Here is a 21,003-nt window from a genome sequence, read left to right on the forward strand (position 1 = left end):
TGTCCCTGGACGGCATGGACTGGATCAGCGCTCCAAAGGGCGCCCGTTGAGCCCTAGCCGCCTTCCCAGGGACAGGGGCGGGGCCCAGCAGGACTTTGGAACCTGTTCCCGGGGGTGTCGCGGTGACCGGGTGCAAGGTCTACACTCGCGCTGGGCGCCAAAGGCCAAGGGGCCTCCTAATAAGGGGTGCGGGAGTGGCTTCTCCCCGCCCCAACACCCACCCCTCCTTGCTGCCACAGCAAGGGGAAGCCGGCGGTGGGCCCTGGGGTCCCCGTGCGCGGCCCTGAGGCAGGGGCGGGCCCCAGAGCCGAGCCGGGCGCGCCAGGACGGCGGCGCCTGATTGGCCGGGCGCGGGGCGGTCCCTGAGCGCGGGGGCCGCACTGACACCGCCCGCGGCCGGAGCCGAGTAACGGGACTTCAGACTGCGGGTCTCAGTCCCGGAGCCCGAGGGGCTGGCGTCGGCGCCGGGCCAGGACGAGCGCACCATGCCCTACGTGCTCATCAGCACCCAGATCCGCGTGGTGAGTACCCGGCCGGGAGTGGGGCCGCGGCCGGCCGGGGGAGCGGCGAGCGCGCCCCGGCACCTCCCTCCCGGCCGCGCCCGCGGGGGCTGGCCCCGAACACGCCCCTCGCGCCGCGGCGCCCGGCCGGGGACCCGACTCGGCTCAGCTGCCGGGGCTCGGCGAGCGCGGGCGCTGGCGGTCCCCGCCTATCTGCTCGCCCCGGCCCCGCGTCTCAGCACCCGCCGCGCTCCACAGAGCCGCCCCGCGGCTGCGGGCGGTGGACAAAGTGAACCCGAGGGAAGGTGGTTTGGGGAAAAGGACGCGCTGTGGCGCTCGAAGACCTTCGCTAAGTCGGCCCTTTCGCCGCCAAAGCGCACCTGAAGGCACTTCCAGGAAGAGCCACCCCTGAAGCCTTGGGAAAGCAAAGACCCACTAGGGGAGAACGGGCAGAGAGGCAGAGGGGGGCAGGGGGTTAGAGGTGGGGGGAACGCCAGGAGTCAGAAGTGACGCCCCTTTCCGTGCGCGCAGTTTCCTCATTTTTAAAAAGGTGCTGTTAGCCTCCAAGTCCCCTCACAACTTCAGAATATGATGAGGCCTCCAAGTTGGGTAACAGGTAACAGGGTGCTCCTCTCCCCTTCCCACCCTCCCCCAGCCACACCTCCTTTGGCATGAAGGACGCGGCAGGGTCTGGGCGGAGGGAGTGGTGTGAGGGCCAGTCACCTGGCAGGTATAAAAGGGTGGACTCCAGGGTCCCTCCCCAGACTTCACGAAACACTCTCTAGGCCTGGAGCGCCCCAAGTGACTTTTTAATAATATAACAGCTTCACTGACACCTATACTCCAGAATTCACCCACTTGCAGTGTACAGTTCCAGGGGATTTTTTTTAGCATATTCAGAATTGTGCGGCCATGACCATATCCATTTTATTTTATTTTTTTTTATTTTTTTAAATTTTTTTTTTTATAGAGGCATGCTTTATTTATTTGTTTGCTGGTTTGTTTGTTTGTTTTGTTTATACATGCACTGGGTACAGTCAGAAGCGCGGGAGGGTGAGAGAATTCACCAGAGCCAGAGCGGGGAGCAGAGCAGGCAGAAGGACCGAAGTACACTGCTGAGGGGAGCAGCGGGCGGCAGGAGAGGTCTGCGCACCATGTGGGACCCTCCTCTGGTGGCCGGGGAGCAGCCGCGGATCGAACCGGCGCCGCAGAGGCCGCGCGCAGTTTTGCAACCCAGCGCTCAACCGCTGCGCCACCGGGGAGGCCCGACCATATCCATTTTAAAACATTTTTAAATGTTTTAAAACATTCCCACCACCTGTACCCATCCTCTGTGTCACAGTGGTCACTCACGCCTCCCCACCTCCCAGCCCTAGGGAACCACTTCCCAGGGTAACAGGTGGTCTTTCGTGTGTGACTTCAACATACACAATGATTTCAGAGTTCAGCCACATTGTTGCATGTATCTGTCCTTCATTCCTTTTTATTCCCAAGTAAGATTCCATGTACTGATATATCACATTTTATTATGATGATAAATAAAATGTGGTATAGCTATACAATCGAATCTTTTTAAGATTTATTTTATTTATTTATGCATACAAGAGCTGGGGTGTAGGCCAGAGGTGCAGGAGGGTGAGAGGATTCACCAGAGACAGAGTGGGGAGCAGAACAGGCGGAGCTACTGAAATATATTGCCGAGGGGAGCAGTGGGCGAGACAGGAGAGGTCTGCTGTGCCATGTGGGTCACCTCCCTGGCCAGGGATTGAACTAGTGCTGCAGTGGCTGCCGACAGCTTTATGGTGCTGCAACTTAACCCCTTGCGCCAGCAGGGAGGCCCTATACAATCGAATTTTATTGATATTTGGGTTGTTTCCACTGTTTGCTTTCATGAATAATGCTTTGAGCACCCCTGTATAAGTGTTTGTGGACATGATTACATCTTTCCATTGTCCTTCAGATGGTTCTGCTGTACGCACACAAACACACACACACGTAAAGGAGCCTGACTTAAGGTGCCAGTAATCCAGCAATGCCCAGCTCATTTTAGCAGAACTGGGAGACCCCCACATTGCTCAGCCAGATTGCTAGTGGGTCCTGTCCCAAGGTTCCTCACCACTCCTTCCGGCTCAGGAACAGCAGGCAGGCAGGGAAGACAGGCCCAGCCTTCTACCTCTCCCTGGCTGCCAGCCAAGCAGCCATCCCGGCTTACCTTGCAGGAAGTAGGCCCCACCATAGTGGGTGATGAGAACGCGGATCCAGAGCTGATGCGACATCTGGGGGCCACAAAAAGAAGTGTCCTGGGAAACAACTTGTAAGTAGTGGCATTTAAGAATCTTTTTCCTGCCAGCCCCTAGTCCTGTTCCTGTTCCCTTCCTACAGCCACCAAGCCCAGGGACAGTGGCAATATTCAGCCTCAGAGGCCCTCTGCCTGCATCTTGGGGCTTTGTCCCCTGCAGGGTGGATCCCATGTGCAACAGCACCCCCCCTCCCAGGTTTGCCCTGAAAGCTTTCCCAATGGCCTTCTCTTCACATGGGAACCCCAGGACAAAATCCCATGAGGATCTTATAAGTGGACTGTTCCTTGCCTGGCCCTCTGATCTCTAAGCTGGACCCCATCAAGGCACTGACAGGCAGAGAGAATGGCTTCTGTCTTGAAGAGCTGGCTGAATAGCAAAGCTAAGGTCTGGAAATGGAGCAGGCAGCCTGGGCCTCACTTGCAGCTCAGCAGCTGCCTGGAGCCTTGGCCTCTCCCCTGGCATCCTTCACACCAGCCCTCCATCTAAACAGTGAGAGCAGCTTTCTTTTTTGGTGTCTTCACTCCTTCCTACTCCAGAGAAGAGTTGCCATAGTGAGTCCCAGGTCAAAGGGGAGGAAGAGGTGAGCTGACCCTAGCTCTCTGGGTCAGGGTTGGAGGGCTGAAGCTAATCCATCCCTTTGCCACAAGGCATTTGTCTTAAGAAGCCCAGCTTAGGGCTTGAACCCTTTACCCACTTGATGGCCCTTCAGAATCAATCCTGAAAGAAGAGAAACCAAGCACTCTCCACGCTAGGAAAGGCCAGAGCCAGAGCTGTTAGGGGCCAACTTTGTTGCTCCAGACTACAGCACAGCCAGGGCGTCAGGAGGGCAGCGGCTGGGAGGGCCCCGGGGAGAGCAGGCCACTGCTCTTGAATAATGGGGTGGCTCAGGGCACACAGGATGTGGTCAGGCTAACATGGGTTCTATCTGTATACGAATCTGTATGTATTAACCCATCTACATGGGAGCACTAATGATATGTTTGTTACACTGTTGGGAGGAATAAACGAGATAATGAATGCAAAATGCTTGGCAGGACAGGGAAAGGGGATGTGTACTCAGCCTGGCACCCAACCAGAGTTAGGCACTGCTGAGTCCTGACCAGGCCTGGCCTTTAGCAGATACTAGCCTTGTGTGGGAGTTTGTGCTGGGCTCCCTCAGTCTCCCCCTCTCCCTTTCTCTCGCAGCTCTGAGTACTACGTCAAAGACCCTCCTCGAATAGTCCTGGACAAGCTGGAATGCAAGGGCTTCCGTGTGCTCAGCATGACAGGAGTGGGCCAGACACTGGTGTGGTGCCTGCACAAGGAGTAACCCTCTCACATTTTTTGAAATGGTTGCCATGGGCCCTGACCCTAAGCCTCTGCCTCATCATTGCCCTACTTCTCTCTTCCCAAGTCATCACTTTCCATAGCCCAGCACCACAGGACACTGAATGGCTTCCTCTGAAACTGGCTTCAGCCTGTGGGGGAGGGCAGGAACCCTTGCCTTGTCCTGCCAGCTTCAAGGGCCCTGGGGGAGGCCACTTTCTGTGGATAGGCTGAGGGGTGGGCAAGAGCTAGGCTGTGCCCCTGGCCGGGAGCTGGGCACCAGGGGACAGCACAGCCCCAGGACTGGGCGGTGGGTGGGTCCTATGTTGCTGATCCCAGCCAATAAAGGACTGTGATGAGTGATTGCTGCTCTGCTCTGCTGGCACCGACTTGCACTGCGTGCAGGGCCTCCCTGGGGGCTTGCCCACTGCCTGGAGAAGGAGAGCCAGGTCTGGGTGGCACCCTCGGAAAGAGAGCCCAGAAAGCAGGGCCGTGCTTGGCAAGCCAGCACCCTACATCTCTGTATGCAATAGAGGTAGACTCCAAAAGAAAAAGTTTATTGGTGACATTGGAGAAAAGGGCTACGGGTGTGAGGCTATGTGGGCTGCCCCGCCTTGTCCTCTTTCTGCATCTGGGCGATCAGCTGTTGCCGCTCAGCTGCCTGGCGCATGCGCATCATGACGAGGCTCTCGTAGTCCCTCTCTGACACCAATGAGCCCTGGGGACAGAGCGGGGGACAGGAAGCCTGGGTCAGGGTAGCGGGGCACAGCCCTACAACGTGGGTCTCAGAGGACAGCCTTCAGCAGAGCTACGGTCAAGAGTCAAGGAGGGAGGATGCCAGGAACGTCCTGGAACATCCTGTATCCCAATTCACCCATGTTCCTTCAAAGGAAGCAGCACTGAGTACTACGTCACCACCAGGCCGGCGTCTCAGCTGGCGTCCACTTCAGCCTGTCTCAACCAGTTATCACCCCCACCTCCCCCTTCTCAGACCCTTCACATCCATGCCAGCTCTGGCTCATCTCTTCCGTGTGAATCACTTCCTCTTGCTCTAGCAGGGCCCCATCCCCCTTCATTTCCTCGCAGTCCTTCATCTGCCATTCCTTTCCTCCCCCCACACCTGCTCCGCACGGGTTTCCTTCAAGTGAGGGGACACTGTCAGAGGCGCAAAAATCCACTCTGCTCTTCCAGATGGGGCCAAGAGCACCTCCCCCTCCCACCTGCCCGCCTCCCTGAGGTCCCTCCAGCCAAGGACCTGGGAGAGGGGAGCCCTCCCCTAGACACACAGCCTTACTCAGCTCCACCATGAAAGGAGAAACAAGCAGGAGGCCCTTTGCCTCTTAAAAACACACGCTAGGCTCTGGAGGGCAGGGCTTGAGGCTTTCTTTTATTGTTGAGCCAGCACAGGGCAGGGGAGTAAAGAGCGCCACAGTATACTAACCAAAAGAATAATAAACAAGCACCTCGATGGCCAGGCTGTGGGTGGAGATGCAGCCCTACGGTGGAGCCTGAACTGCCAACCCCCAGCCTGATAAGGTCTCAGTGGGAATGAAATCACTTCCTCCCTTGGTGCAGCCGAGGCTGTGTGAAACCCACCTGAGTTGGCACAGACCAAGCCAGATTGGGGTGGGAGGGGCTGCATGGAGAGACCTGCTGACCCCTGTTCTATGGGCGCCAAGTTGTGCATTGGTAGAACAAGTCAGAGGAAAGTTGGGACCAAGGAAAAAGAGGGAGTGGCTCAGATTAAGATGCCAGGCTTCAGCCAACTGGTTGGGAGTAAGGGGTGTACAGTCTGGTGAGTCAGTCACCCTGGACCCCCTCCCTGCTCCTGCCAACAACCCCACCCCTTCTCTCCTACTCTCTCTGAGGCCATTGAAGTTCCCAGGAGAGTTGCCTCCCAAATCCACCTACCTGAGCCTGGCTCAGAGTACTGCTGGCAATACAAGCCAGCGCCATGGGGCCCCATAGAGAGAAGGGACCCCAAAGGAGGCCTACAGTTGGAGGGAAGGACTGGGGCACAGAGGGTAGGAGGCAGCAGGACTAGTCCTCATCTGCTCTTTCCTGCCCTGCATCAAGGAAGGATGAGGAAACTGAGCCAAAGACTGGGTGTCAAGCCAAGGGGAGGGCAATTCCCCCTCCCCCAGTTACAATGCCCAGCCAAGAGACCTGAGTCACCCCTGGCATGCCCCGTGCTGTGCCCTGGGAGGAGTCAGCCCCTTATGGGCACAGGGCAGCTCCCGCTAACACACCCTCTGTCTCCTTCCCCCATACCTGCCGGCTCTGCTAATAAGGGCCTGTCACCAGGCCCCAGGACTGAGTCACCCACACCAGCGACAGGTCTCTCTTCCTTCCCCAACAATTGTTCCACACGCCTGCCTTTCAATTAACTCCTACCCACCCCCACGAGACATTCAGGGGCTGGGAGCCTCTGCCTGCCAGGGCCCAGGGCGGTCAGGCCAGTGGGCTGGGCTGTGGCGAGAAAGGAAGCGGCCTGGTGACACACAAAGCAGGGCTGCCCCCAGATGAGTCCCTAGAGGAATCTTAAGCTTCCCAGTGCCCTGGGGTGTTGGCCAGAGCAGCCAATCCCCCATGCGGATGCTGCAATTACCTCAGGATGAAACCCGGCTTCCCACCTGACTGAGTCAGCTGAAAACAACAACACAAACTCCACGCCACACACTGGCGCAAACAGTCAAGCCACTAATCAGTCAGGGAGCCGCGGCAGAGAGGCAGGGCTGTGACTCTGCCGGGCCAGTCTGAGCGCTGCGGCCAGGGACAGAGGGTGAGCTCGGGCCCCTGAGGAGCCGGCACTGGGGAAGCGGCAGAGGGCGAGGAGACCCATCTCTGACATCACTGCAGCTTGGGCTCAGCCGGAGCATCAGCCTCACCCGGGCTCCAGTAAGTGCTGCTGACTCCTCTCGGGGATTTTCCCACTGGCCTATCAAGTAACCGGGGCACTCCTGTCCCTTTGGGAAACTTCCAACTCTGCTCTCTGGGACAAAATCACTTCTTCCTGGTATCTCATCTCGCCATACACGACGCTGGCTTAGGGGCTGTGCTGAGCAGAAGGCTGGAGGCCGGTGCTTCTAGCCTGCTAGGCTGTCTCCCTGATTCCTGCCACTCACTGTACAGCAGGGACCAATGGTCACCATCTGCTCCTGAACCGGATTCTGAGGTACCAGGTTGGTCTGTGGGCTCCCCTGGGTCCCATGGAGACCTGGCGGAAAGGCTCCTTCCGCAATGCCTCCTTCTTCAAGCGGCTGAGCCTGGGGCGGCCGGGGCGACTCCGGCGACAGGGCAGCGTCCTCAGTCAGGCCAGCACAGCTGGTGGCGACCACGAGGAGTACAGCAACCGAGAGGTCATCCGGGAGCTGCGAGGGAGGCCTGATGGCCGGCGCCTGCCACTGTGGGGGGATGAGCATCCCCGGGCCACCCTGCTGGCCCCACCCAAGCCTCCACGCCTCTACCGGGAAAGCTCCAGTTGCCCCAATATCCTAGAGCCGCCATCCACCTACACCGCTGCCTACTCGGTTACCCTGCCCTCTGCCTTCTCCCTGGCTGGCGCCCTCAACCAGTACTCTGAGGAGGACCTTTCGGACACTCCCTGCTTCCAGAAGACACCTGCTCCGGACCTCAGTGATCCCTTCTTCTCCTTCAAAGTGGACCTGGGAATTTCACTTCTTGAGGAGGTTCTGCAGATACTGAGGGAGCAATTTCCCAGTGAGCCCATCTTCTGAATGGGGTGAGGATGGGCAGAGGTGGGGAGACTGGAAGAGTCAGAAGCCAGGGTACCCAGGGGAGCAGGATACAGTCATGGACTAAGAAAAAGATAGGGATAGGAATCCAGGGTCCTGAACTGTTCTCCAAGTCACCCCAGTTTGGAGGGACCACAAAGGAAAGCTGGAGATGTCATGATCAGGACACTTGCTGGCAGGAGCCCTGAAGGCAGCTGGCTAGGCTGGAAAAGGGAGGCGCCTGCAACCACTAGACCAGCAGAGCAGAGTGGCGGTGCAAGGGTGTGGCAGAAAGTGGACAACACACAGAGCAGGCAGAACAGACAGTGCCCTGCACCAGCTCCCTCTGAAGCCACCGTCAACAGGGAGAGGTTACAGGCAGGTCCAGGCAAAAGAGGCTTAACTCAGGCAGAAGAGGAAGGCGGGGAGACCTGAGGGGAGAGGGACAAGTTTTGACCTTGTCCAATAGAGTAGCCAGAAGTTAAATGTGGCTGATTTAAATTTAAATTAGGTACAGTTAAAAATTCAGTTCCTCAATTGCAAGAGTTGATTTAAAATGTTCAGCAGCCACTCATGACTAACAGCTACCACAATGGACTGTGCAGATGAATGTTAGCATACTGGAGGAAGTTCCACTGGCCGGCATGGGCCTAGATCACAGACTGAAGCCCGATGGCATGGGTGGGACAAGGCAGAAGCACATGGGAGGCCTGGGAGAGGAGGGAGGGGCTGGCAGAGGTAGCATATGACTCAGGAAAGAGAGCAAACAAATCACTAGCAGAAAAGGGGACACTAGCCTATACAAGCTTCCCAAGGAAGGTGCCCCCGGGAATGCCAACCACAGGCACAGACACAGATTACAAATCAGGGAATTCCCAGACTGATTAGTGATGGGAGTCCTTGGGAAATGCAGCAGAAGCTGGCAGATTTACCTTGTCTCTGCCCCCCCCGAACGAGAGAGCACTGGCAGAGCGAGAGGACAGGTAACTCCATGAAGAAGCACAGCAGGTCCTCAGAAGCCTCCACCAGGACTGGGAACTCTGCCTTGCCTGGACCCTCTGACTGTGGGGCTGCGAGCCAGGGCTGAGGCCGCTGTGTCAAGGCCACAAGATGTGCTCTTGCCCCCTCCCTGTGACCTAGCCAGAAGACTTGACATGGGAGCAAGTTGGCAAGGCCACGGGGTTCTGACACCCTAGGCTCTTCCAAGTGTGGCAGCGTGGAAAAGGGACGCTTCCGTGCACACTGCCTCCGCAGCCCAAACCTTGTGGACTCCCACGTCCCTCCTCTTGTGCAGATGTGCCTCCCTCTAGATGCAGGCGCTCATGAATAAAGTCCTTTATAACACAGCCTACAGAGTGTTTTCTGGGCTGTAAAAAGCTGGGGCTTGACCGTGGGAGATTGAGGTCTCCACACAAGGGTTCCAAATTGGGCTCAGACCACTTCCTTTTTTCCCTCTGTCCAGAGCCTGGGGCACATTCCCAGAGTTTCTGGGTCTCATGGGCAGGTGAGGGGCACGGAGGTGAGGCGGCATGACCAAGGCAATGACAGCAAAGCCCTTCTGACCCACAAGGGGCTGTGAATTCATCAGCCTGAGGCTCCCAGACAGGCCATTTCAGAGAAGTGAGAGCTCTTGGCCCAAAGTTCTTTGTCCCACTACAGTGGGGACAGGTGTGACGACTAAGCCAGCAAGGAGCACAGGTCAGCCAGATGTCTGGGTTTCGCCACAAGTCAGGCCTGGCTGTACCCTAGGCTCAGCGGGGGAGCAGTGTTACTTCAAAGGAGGAGATAACGCCTCTTGGCATTAGGCCCCTCTTGGGCCAGCCACAGACACACCTGGAAATCTGGACTTGAGGAAGAAAGCAGCTGCCCTCATCCTCTGCCCTTGCCCCCAGCACTGGGTCATCTAAATGCCTAATGCTTCACTCTACAAGGAGCAACCTGCGGGCCCGGAAAGTCCCTTGAAGGATGACAAAAACCCCAGTAGGAGACAGGGACATGGACAAAATGTAAGGTCTAAGATGTCTGCGTAGGGTGGGCCCTCTGGCAGGCAGGAGCAGGGGGTCAGCATGCAATCACAGCCCTGCCCGGGGGCGGGCCTGCCAGACTCACTCTACCCCCCCACTGAAGGGATCTGGAAGAAAAAGGTGCTGAGAAGAGCCCGAAAGGGACATGGCCCAGAAAGCCCGAGCAGGCCCAGCTGGGGAGGCCTCGCTCCTTACCTGCGACTGGCCTGGGTGGCTGGGGCCCACTGTACCCTGGGGCTGTCCCTCCAACCAGGAAATCTTCAAAGGGTTGTCGACCAGGCCTACTTCATTCTGAACAGCCAGCTCCTGCCAAAAGCAGCATCCAGTCCCGACCCAGCCCTCCAATTAGCCAGGAATTGTTTCTCTCAATGCCCACAGAAAGATGCAGAGCAGTGCTCACAGATTCCAAGAGAACCGAGCAACCTTCACATGGCAGTGTGCTGAAGCTCTGACCCTCTGCACAGGCAGGGGTGCGGGGGGTGGGTGGGCATGAATGAGGGGATTTGAAGGGCAGGAAGACAGTGCAACCCCAACTTGGAGGCGTGCTGGTTGCCAGGGGAAGGGGGGGAGGGCATGGAGCTAGGCAGCCAGCAGGAAACAAGTTGGTTCTGTGCTCTTCTTGCCCCCAGAGCATTCTCCTGCCCCATCCCTTCACTTGCTGTGCCTCCACCACCAGGGCTGGGGGGAGTGGGGCTCTGGGGAACCTTGCTCTGAGCCAGCCTGAGGTCCCTGGGAGTGTGGACACCTGAGATCAGAGGGCCCACAGAATTGGGTCCCTGCCCCCAAAGCTTCACGCAACACTCACCGCAGCCTTGACGGTGGCGAACTCCACCACAGCGGTGCCTGCCTTCTTACTAGAAAACACCAGGTTGAGCACCTCTCCGTACTGTGGGGACAAGAGGGGCCCGGTAAGCATGGCTCAGTCTGCAGCATGACTCAGCTCACGCAGAGAAACCTGGGCTGTCCTGAGGGCTGCTGGGGCACTTTCAGCTGAGAGATAACTTCGTGTTGTTAAGTTCCCAAAGGGGGGCCAAAGATGCAAAAGAAAGGCCTTTTCCCCAGGAGTGCAGGAGGACAGCAATGAAGAGATGGGCAAAGGACTGGGGACTCAGACCGGCAGAAGCCTCACAGCTGCTCGAGATGGAAGGCAGGGAAGGGGAAGGGGCTTTGGGGCCAGAGGCCACCTCCTCTCTCCCCACACACTCAGCGATACCCTTCGCTTCTAAGGATGGCAGGCGACTGAGGCTGGAGGGGCACATGGCCACACCAGTGAGAGGAGGGCCATAGCCTGAGGAGAAATCACTAGGCTGCCCTGGGGTCTGGGAGACCAGGATAAAGAAGCAGATGGAGAAATGAAGGGAGGTTTAGGCATAGAGAGCGGAGGGTTTGGGCTGAGACAAGGACTGAAATGATGGGAAGGAGGGAAGTTGGTGGGCACACCTTTTGAAAAAGTCGCAGGAGGACATCTCTGGAGTAGCCACCTTTTGACTCATCTTCCTTCTTGCATTTCCATTTTAGCTGAGGAGACAGAGTGAGCATCACTGAACACCAACCTCTGCCTGAACAGTTCCAGACCCCACACCTCAGCTTTGCAGTCCGACACCCTCCCAGTCTTCAAGGCACCTGTAATCTAGCAAGCGCCCACTAAAAATGTTTTCCCCTTGAAAAGGACAGGCAGGCAGCCCGCTCACCCACAGCCATGCTTCCAGTCCTATAAGCGGCTCTTGTTTGAGGGCTTCTGGGAGCGCTGCCCTGCAACCACCAGGGTTAAGAGCAGCCTTTCATGGCAGGCGTGGAGAGGCCATCCTGATCCCGGGCAGCGGGAGAATGGAAGGACGTGGGCAGTGGTGCTGGTTCCCCAGAGATCCAGCATCCCTGCCGAGACTCCTTGAGCCACCAGAAGCATCTATTCTTGCTGATGGTGCTATTAGGTGGCCCATGGATCCTGCAAGGCTCACCTTTAGCTTGGGGGTTCCTTTGCCTTCAGGATTTTCTGTCTTTCCTAGAAAATTTGGGGAAATCAGCAAGGTAGAGTATGTAGGAGGCTCTCCCAAAGAGGCAAAGCCTGGGGCCAGTGGGACCTAGTAAAGGTCACTCCTGACCAAGGGCCATATCTGGCCTGTCCTGCTAAGGAGCCTGGTGGGGAAGTAGGAACAATCCCACTGTGTCCTGAGGAGCTGCCTCCCCATGGGTGCTGTGCCCAGCTACTGCTAAAGGCCACAGTCACACTGCCAACAAAGAGCTCTGAATAACTTCTAGGATAGTAGGCAGTGGCCACACAGTATCCCAGAGCCTTTCTCTCTGGTGATTTGCTCCAAAAGAGGGCCAGCTCTGCCTCAGACTAAGTCAAATAGGGCCAAGAGCTCTCAGGCGGTGTGAAAAGCAAAGAGGCTCCAGAGAACCGGTAGGAAGAAGTGACAGATGGCCCAGAGTTGTGACAGGAAAGAAGCCTCCACAGTGATTCTACCGAGATGCCAGTGTGACCATTCTGGGCAACCTAGAGCTGCCTCAGAGGGGGAGGCATGGGGGTAGGCAGGGTAGGGGCTGGATCTCACCTCTCAGCCTCTGTTCCCGTTCTTGGCGTATCTGCTCCTGAATCAGCCTCTGCTGTTCCTGCAGTTGCCGGGACCCCTCTTCTCGCAGGCGTTCGATCTGCAGAGCGGGGGTTGGGGAGGTGACAATTCTGTGCAGATCCAATTCCAGGTTGGCTCACCTTGTAAAGGTCCCTGGGAGGTTCCACCCGCAAGCTAGGGCTCAGCAACCTGTGGGTGGGACACATTACCCAGACCCCACAGAAGGAGGTGGAAAGGGCATGCCCTCCCCAGTCATGACAGCCACCTAGGTCTCCCCTCCTCCATGCCCTCCTCCTGCAGATGGCGTCACGTCAGCAGGCCTGGATGCTCACCTCTTGCTCTAATGTCCTGGTGTTCCGGCCTTCCTCTTCTTCCTCACTGCCATGGGCCTGGGCCTGCCGCTCCCGCGCCTCCAGGTCTAGGCACAAGGGTTGAATGACCCAATGGCTGGTCTACGCAATTTCTACATGGCCTCAGCCCACCTCAGCTCTGGCTGCCGCCCCAAAGTCCCTCTGGTCCCAAGTTATTTTCATTGAGAAAGTCATTGCACAGAGGAAGTATAGACTCCAACTGAAGGGCCAGGGGTCTGGAAGAATTAAAACTGCTCATGCTGACTAAGCTGGTTCTCTCTGATCATGAACAGGGTGTGGGTGGGTACATGTATCAGCAGCCCAGGGCTATGTGTCAGGGATGCCAGTGGGTGGAGGTGCTGGCCTCTGTTCCTGTAGTTTGGCACCACAGCCTGACCTACAACCTGGCCTTGGCTTTGATTTTTTGCCACAACTGAGCTTAAGTTCCTACTGTCTCCTTCACCTCCCCCTTAGTTCACATTGACCCAGCCTCACTGTGGACCTGGTTATGGAGGCAGTCGCTGTGCGAGGACAGCACCCCAGATCCTGGAGTCCTTCTTGCCTTTCAAAGGAAACCTGCTGTGTCCCATGCCAGGCTAGGACTGTGACAAGCTGGGCTCTTGGGCCTGGGAATCTTTCCTTCCTTTCTGGGTACTTTACCTGCCCAGAATCTTTCTCCATGTATTTTTTTTGATAAGTGCATGTACTACGATGACATGTACACATATTAAATATATGGATATCAAAAAAGAAGGGAATAAAAATCAAGAATGCCTGGCGCCTCCCTGGTAGGGCAAGGGGTTAATTTAAGTCTTAATACTATGAAGCTATCAGCAACCAATACAGCATGAGTTCGATCCCCAGCCAGGGAGCTAAACCACATGGAGCAGCAGACCTCCCCTGTGTCACCTGCTGCTCCCCTCAGCAGTATTTTTCCAGTCAATGATCCTGTTCTGCTCCCCACTCTGTCTCTGGTGAATCCTCTCACTGCCCCTGCCCCCAGCCACTCTGGCCTGTACCCCAGCTCTTGTATGCATAAATAAATAAAATAAACTTTAAAAAAAAAAATCAAGTATGCCTAGACCAATCTAACTGGGTGATAAAAAAAATGTTTTGTAATTTATTTGTAGTCACATTTGCCCCATTTGGTAAATTTAAAAACAATCATAGAATTATATACTTGAAATGGGTAGAGATTATAATACACAAAGTATACCTCAAAAAAACTGTTTAAGGGCCACCCTGGTGGTACAACGGGTTAAGCACCTCACTATGAAGCAATTTGCAGCCTCTGCAGCACAAGTTCGATCCCCAACCGGCCAGGGAGCAACCCAGAGGGCAAAGCAGACCTCTCCTGTCTCACCCGCTGCTCCCCTCAGCAGTGTGTTTTAGTCAGTCTGCCTGTTCTGTTCCCCACTCTGTCTCTGGTGGATCCTCTCATCTGGTGGATCCCGGCATCTCTGGCCTGTATCCCAGCTCTTGTATGCATAAATAAATAAATCTTTAAAAAAAAAAAAAGCTGTTTAAAAAAGGAAAGAATGACTGGGCCTCTTGGATGCTTCTGTGGGTCTTTCTGAGAGTACAAGCTCTGGGCAGAAATGAGGATGGAGGAATAAAAAGACCCAGGATGATGTGGTGAAAAAGAAAACTGACTTCACTCATATAGCAGGGATTGAAATCCCAGCTCCAGCAAGTTCTTGTTCTTCTGGTGCTTCTTTGTCTATAAAAATGAATTTAGTAATACCCACTTCCTTAGACAGCTACACTGCTAAAAGGGGGCAATAAAAAACATTTGTCACAATGCTTAAGTAACAGTAAATCTAGTCACTGCTGTTATTCTTAAGAGTGTCCTTCGGACCTGTCCCCTGGTAGCAGAAAAATGCCTAGAGCCAGGGCCATAGGCTTTAAATTGCTAGAACTAAAGCGTCATGAAGAAAAGCCCATAAAAATGGCCCAGGGAAACCTCAGGCCACCAAGCACCATGATGTCACCTACCAAGTTTCACTTTCTTCCTTTTTTCATCAAGTTTCTGCGTCCTCTCTGCTGCCTGCTTCTTGGCCTTTCTGACCTTGTCATACGCGGCCTGTTGAGCGGGAGGAACACCAGCAGCAGTCAGCCAGAGAACAGGCACAGAGTGCAGTCCTCTCCCAGCTACACTGCCCACCTTCAAAGCCCTCGCCAGGTAGCCTGGTGACCAAGCCTCCAGCCTGGGTTAGCAGGACTGGGCCGCATGGCCAAGGACAGATAACTGAGATCTCTAACCATGAGGGACAGTTGAGACAGAGGAGGATGTGCTTACCCTGGCTGCAGCATCCGTCAGTACCTCCAAGGCCTGAGAAAGCTGGTGGAAGAGTTCAGCTAAACATAAGGATCAAAAGAAAAAAGAAGACAAACGTAAAGTTAGGCTTGGTGATGGTATACTCCCTTTAAAAATGCTTCAAAAAAGCCATAGGTTGGCAGAAAAGCCAACATCTATAGATGACAGAGCAGCAAGGAAGGTAAACACATCAACAACTGATCAGCCACCCCTAACATGTGAGGTGCTGCTCTGGGCCTATACTGGACCAGGCTGTGTGCGTCAGCTCTTACAGCACTCACAGGGAGCTGAGATCAGGCAACTGTGTCCAGTGAGCAGGGCTCCTTCTTCCCAGGCCTAGAGTCTCACCTGCTCTGGGATTATCTGGGTTTTTGTCTGGGTGACAGGAGAGGGCCTTCTGTCTATACGCCTTCTTCACCTGGAAGAGTCAGAAGACACGGTTATTCATTCTCTCACCTTGGGCAGACAGGAATACCTCGCTAATGGTAAAATGATAAGGGAAATCCAGGAGTGCTCTTACAATGAGAGAGCACCTAACAACAACCAAGGAGATTTGCAGTGGAGGGGCTAATGGTCCAGAAGGGTGTTGGTCTCTGTCCCCGCCAGGGGCCCAAACTACCACTTCAAAAGGCTCCTGAAAGCGGCAAGGTTCTCTTCCGTCACCTGTGAACAGGGCCTGTCGTGTACTCTTGGTAGGCATGTAAACTGGGGCAACCTTTCTGGAGGAAAATTAGCCATCAAATTTAAAATGTACTTTCCCGTTACCCACCCTTAGGAATCTGGACCAGTAGAAATATGGCAAAATAAATATACAGAGGAGCCCACTGCAACACTGTTTATGTTTGGCCCCCAACTGGAACCAACCAAAATCTCCATGCCATTTTAAAAAAGCATGCGGGACAGAGGGCTGTATGTGCTCACTAGGAAGGCCTTCAAGGCTTTGTGTGTGAAAAAAGAAAGCCTGAGGACAGCTATATCACGTGGTCAGTTTTTTTATTTAAAATAAACAAATAAACAAAATATAAATTGGAGATATCCGTGCGTGTGTACAGTCTTTGTTTTCTTTTTTCTTCCTCAAAGCAAGCAAGAAATTTATTAGTGGTTTCCTTTGAAGAGAGACTGAAGGTGGACAGAAGAGAACACTTACTTCTCATGTCAGACCTTTCTGTAGTTCAAATTTTCAAACATTAAACAAGTCTTAATTATTTTATTATCATTTTCTGTTGTCAACAGGGGTAACCTTAGTGTGGCTGTGAAGGTCCACTTTAGTTTTTATCTTTGAATTTCTCTATATCAAAGAGAGACAAAGTACTCTTTCTTTATTTGTAAACATAAACAAACAGCTACCAAGACCTTTTAACTTCCCACAAATTTGTTTTAAGGGAAGAGGAAGCACAAAATTCCAGAATTGCCGGCTGACTCCTGAGGCCCCGCCCTGTCCTTCCGTTCAGCCCTCCTGGGAGGAGAGCCCTGGGACGAGGAAACTGCATGAGCAGCTACACCAACTGGCTTTCCTGGCTTCTCAGAGGAAACCAATAAATACTTTGGGCCACAGTATGCCAAATACGGACCCTCAGAGGCAAGCAGCCAGCACTGCCAGCGGAGGGCTTTGGGCAGGTGCCTGACTCCACACCTCAGAGGCCAGGGAGAGTGGCAGCTACCAAGTCCAGGACCTCTGGGGAGTGCTGCCACCTGCTGGCCAAGGCCGGCCTCACACATTCACCAGCCAGGACAAGCAGGCCCATCTGGTTCTTGAGGCTGGGCAGGAGGCACTCCAGCCAGGAACAGGCCTCTACAAGGGAGGTATAGATGTACCCAAGGGGACCTCCCACCTTCCCAGTTACGCACCTATGCTCACCTGGCCTACTTGCTCACCTTCCCACCCCAGCCTAAGTTTTCGCCATTAAAAATTAACAACAAAATCTACTTCTGTTTTCACTATTAAAAAAAAATACATCAGGGCTTCCCCGGTGGCGCAGCGGTTGAGCGCTGGGTTGCGAAGCTGCCCGCGGCCTCTGCCGCGCAGGTTCGATCCCCGGCTGCTCCCTGGCCACCAGAGGAGGGTCCCACATGGCGCGCAGACCTCTCCTGCCGCCCGCTGCTCCCCTCAGCAGTGTACTTCGGTCCTTCTGCCTGCTCTGCTCCCCACTCTGGCTCTGGTGAATTCTCTCACCCTCCCGCGCTTCTGACTGTACCCAGTGCATGTATAAACAAACAAACAAACAAACAAATAAATAAATAAATAAAACATGCCTCTAAAAAAAAAAAAGTTTAAAAAAAAAAAATACATCATAGGGCCTCCCCTGGTGGTGCAGCAGTTAGTTGAGCGCTGGGCTGCGAAGCTGCCCGCAGCCTCTGCAGCGCCGGTTCGATCCCCGGCCACGGGGTGAGGGTCCCACATGGCGCGCAGACCTCTCCTGCCGCCCGCTGCTCCCCTCAGCACTGTACTTCGGTCCTTCTGCCTGCTCTGCTCCCCGCTCTGGCTCTGGTGAATTCTCTCACCCTCCCGCACTTCTGACTGTACCCAGTGCTTGTATAAATTAATTAATTAATTTAAAAAAAAAAAAACACTGAAAATAGGAAAATCCAGTAACCCCACTTCTGGGTATGAAACAAACAATTATATGTTCCACAATGTTTACTGCAGTTTATTTAAACTAAGATATGAAAGCAACCAAGTGCCCACTGATCAGATGAGTAGATAAAGAAGATGTATGTATGTGTATATATATATATATAATGAAATACTATTCAGCTATGAAGAAAGATGAAATGTTGCCCTTTGCAGCAAAATAAAAGGATCTTGGGGGATTAGTGAAGCAAAGTTAGCCAAATATAAAGACAAATATTAAGTGATTTCACATACATGAGTACTATAAGGAAACAATGTGGATAAACTGACAAAGCAAAATAAAAATAAACTAATGTGACACTGATAACTGAACTCAGGTCACCAGAGGTGAAGAAGATGGATGTGAGAATGGGTGCAGGGGGTCCAATGTATGGTAGTGGTCTTTAAATTTTTACTAAAATTTAAAAATAAAGCATAGGACCTCCCTGTGCAAGGGGTTAAGATGCAACCTATGAAGCAATCCGCAGCCACTGCAGCAGGAGTTCGATCCCCAGTCAGGGAGCTACCCACATGGCGCAGCAGACCTCTCCTGACTCGCCCACTGCTCCCCTCAGCAGTGTATTTCAGTACATCTGCCTGTTCTGTTCCCCACTCTGTCTATGATGAATCCTCTCACCCCCTACACCTATGGCCTGTAGCCCAGTTCTTGTATGCATAAATAAGTAAATCTTTAAAAAAAAAAAAAAGGGTAATAGTTAAGGAAAAGAAATAAAAGGCATATAACTTGGAAAGTAAGAAGTAAACTATTTGCAGTTGATATATAAAAAGCCATAAAGACTCCATCAAAAAACGGTTAGAATAAAGAAGTTCAGTACAATTGCAGGATACAAAATCAACATACAAAAATCAGTTGTGTTTTTTACATTAATAATGAACTATCAGAAAAATAAAGAAAATAATTCCAGGACCTCCCTGATGGTGCAGGGGTTGAAGACACAGTGCTATCAAGCTATCACCAGCCACTGCAACATGAGTTTGATCCCCAGCCAGGGAGTGACCCACCTGGTGCAGCAGACCTCTCCTGTCTCACTCACTGCTCCCCTCAGCAGTGTATTTCAGTACATCTGCCTGTTCTGCTCCCCACTCTGTTCCTGGTGAATCCTCTCACCTCCCCACACCTCTGGCCTACACACCAGTTCTTGTATGCACAAATAAATAAATCTTTAAAAAAATTCGATTTATAATTGTATAAAAAATTACCTAGGAATTTTTTAAAAAAGATTTATTTATGCATACAAGAACTGGGGTACAGGCCAGAGGTGCGGGGGGTGAGAAGATTCACCAGAGACAGAGTGGGGAACAGAACAGGCAGACTGATGAAATACACTGCTGAGGGGAGTAGCGTGCCAGACAGGAAAGGTCTGCCTCACCATGTGGGTTTCTCCCTGGCCAACTGGGGATCAAACTTGTGCTGCAAAGGCTGCAGACAGCTTCATAGTACTGTTCTTAACCCCTTGCACCACCAGGGAGGCCCTAGGAATTAATTTCACCAAGAGGTAGTCTTATACATGAAAACTTTAAGACACTGCTAAAAGAAAGTGAAGATACAACTATATGGAAACACAGTCCATTATCATGGATTGGAAGAATTAACAGCTAAAATGTCCACACTACCCAAAGCATTCTACAGATTTAAAGCAATACCGGGCCTCCCTGGTGGCGGAAGGGGTTAAGCACAGCACTGTGAAGTTGTCTGCAGCCTCTGCAGCACGAGTTCGATACCCCTGCCAGGCAGGGAGCAGCCCACATGGTGCAGCAGACCTCTCCTGACTCGCCTGCTGCTCCCCTCAGCAGTGTATTTCAGTCACTCTGCCTGTTCTGCTCTCCACTGTCTCTGGTGAAACCTCTCACCCCCCCCCCCACACCTCTGGCCTGTACCCCAACTCTTGTATGCACAAATAAATAAATCTTTAAAAAAGAAAAAAAATTAGTAATTGTATGTGATGATTGATGTTTAGTAGACCTACTGTTGTAGAGCAACCCCGATACAAAACGGGGTGCCTGACTGTGGGTCCTCACCCGCGCGCTTAAAAGGACTTATCAATGCTCTACTGCAGGCACACGCGAAAGGTTAATAAAAAAGGTTTATTTACAAGGGAAGGGGAAATGAGGAAATGTACATCTCTGGGAGAAAAGTGGGAGACAAAGTTTTAAATGAGTCCTACCCAATCCGCCAATCAGGAATCCCAAAATGGCGCTCTCAGAGTTCGCCGCCAGCCAGGAGCGGTGAAGCCAGGAGGCGAGTGATCACGAGCCAGAGAGACCCCAAGGCCCACGTGTTTGGTTTTTTATATCCAACCTGGCTGCCCAACTCCACCCTCAGGTCCCAGCCACCCTCCCCTTGGTGGTGATGGGATTTGTCTTTCCCAATGTCCTGATGGCTTTAGTCTGGAGTGGGGGTGGAGTCCACAAAGCCTGTATGGGATTAGCTCAGGACATCATTTTCCCCTAACAATACTACAGTGATCATTTCACAATATATACATATATCCAATCATTATGTTGTATACCTAAAACTAATGTGATATATCAACTATATTTCAATAAAAATATGGAATGTTTAGCTTTTTTCTGCTATTCTAAGCTAGGAGGCAGCATAGTTCCCTGAAAGAAGGAAGTTTCTAGAGTCAAATAGATGTATTTTCAAACTTCAACAATACATGATCTTGGACAAATTACTGAATCTCATGTGATCTTAGGTTCTTATAATTACAGAGTAAGGGAAGTATCCCCTATACAGAGGGCTATTGTGAGGATTAAATAAATTAATACAGGTAGAGTACCAAACAAAAGTTAGCACTTAAAAATTCCAAATCTCCCACTTATTTGCTCCTGGGAATGAGGTAAACTGTAACACCAGCCCAGTATGAGGCCAACCTGACAGAATTCTGGGGATGGATGAAGGTCCGCACTGGGCCTAGGTCAGTCCAATCTGAACTCTTGAGGTAGACAGAACTGGCTTCAAGTCTGTTGGGGAGCAGTCTAAAATTCAATCCTGCTTTGCCCCTGGGGTCTCTGAAATACTCTCAAAGAATAAAGAGCACAGGTAGCCTGAGATCTTGCAGAGTGGTCATGAACCAAAATCCAGCCAAGTGCATCTGTCCTGATGAACTAGTTATTACTATCTTCAGCTGCTGAGCCTGCCCTGGGCGGGCCCATTCCTGGGTTTTGGCCTGGAAGGCCAGTTTTGACCTTGAACTAGTTGGCCTGGAGTTTGGTGTTTTGTTTTACAAACTGGATTCCCAGCTTTGCCCAGCCTTCCTGGAAT

At 53.0% G+C, this 21,003-nt stretch overlaps 3 protein-coding genes across 3 annotated transcripts in view; 2 read left to right on the forward strand and 1 right to left on the reverse strand.

Moving 5' to 3' along the window:
• Positions 1 to 485: 485 nt before the first annotated feature.
• GCHFR (GTP cyclohydrolase I feedback regulator) lies at positions 486 to 4,157 on the forward strand (the record flags this gene model as incomplete). Its single annotated transcript, XM_084239514.1, has 3 exons — positions 486 to 521; positions 2,720 to 2,814; positions 3,986 to 4,157. 3 exons carry the CDS (start codon positions 486 to 488, stop codon positions 4,107 to 4,109), a joined length of 255 nt encoding a protein of 84 aa, XP_084095640.1. The 3' UTR covers positions 4,110 to 4,157.
• Positions 4,158 to 4,672: 515 nt separating this feature from the next.
• DNAJC17 (DnaJ heat shock protein family (Hsp40) member C17) overlaps positions 4,673 to 21,003 on the reverse strand; it is a gene marked incomplete at its 5' end in the record, with an annotated part of 34,082 nt that continues 17,751 nt past the window's right edge. Inside the window, 10 exons of the mRNA XM_084239985.1 lie at positions 4,673 to 4,823; positions 10,059 to 10,169; positions 10,669 to 10,749; positions 11,304 to 11,381; positions 11,822 to 11,865; positions 12,419 to 12,515; positions 12,769 to 12,854; positions 14,782 to 14,869; positions 15,086 to 15,144; positions 15,452 to 15,521. Of these exons, the coding sequence (XP_084096111.1) occupies positions 4,701 to 4,823; positions 10,059 to 10,169; positions 10,669 to 10,749; positions 11,304 to 11,381; positions 11,822 to 11,865; positions 12,419 to 12,515; positions 12,769 to 12,854; positions 14,782 to 14,869; positions 15,086 to 15,144; positions 15,452 to 15,521 (837 nt within the window). The 3' untranslated portion in view covers positions 4,673 to 4,700. The remainder of the gene's footprint in view (positions 4,824 to 10,058; positions 10,170 to 10,668; positions 10,750 to 11,303; positions 11,382 to 11,821; positions 11,866 to 12,418; positions 12,516 to 12,768; positions 12,855 to 14,781; positions 14,870 to 15,085; positions 15,145 to 15,451; positions 15,522 to 21,003) is intronic.
• LOC311175084 (uncharacterized protein C15orf62, mitochondrial) lies at positions 7,287 to 7,842 on the forward strand (the record flags this gene model as incomplete). Its single annotated transcript, XM_084239984.1, has 1 exon — positions 7,287 to 7,842. Exon 1 carries the CDS (start codon positions 7,315 to 7,317, stop codon positions 7,840 to 7,842), a length of 528 nt encoding a protein of 175 aa, XP_084096110.1. The 5' UTR covers positions 7,287 to 7,314.

The sequence above is a fragment of the Talpa europaea genome, assembly GCF_964194135.1.
Source record: "Talpa europaea genome assembly, chromosome: 8".
Taxonomy (NCBI): domain Eukaryota; kingdom Metazoa; phylum Chordata; class Mammalia; order Eulipotyphla; family Talpidae; genus Talpa; species Talpa europaea.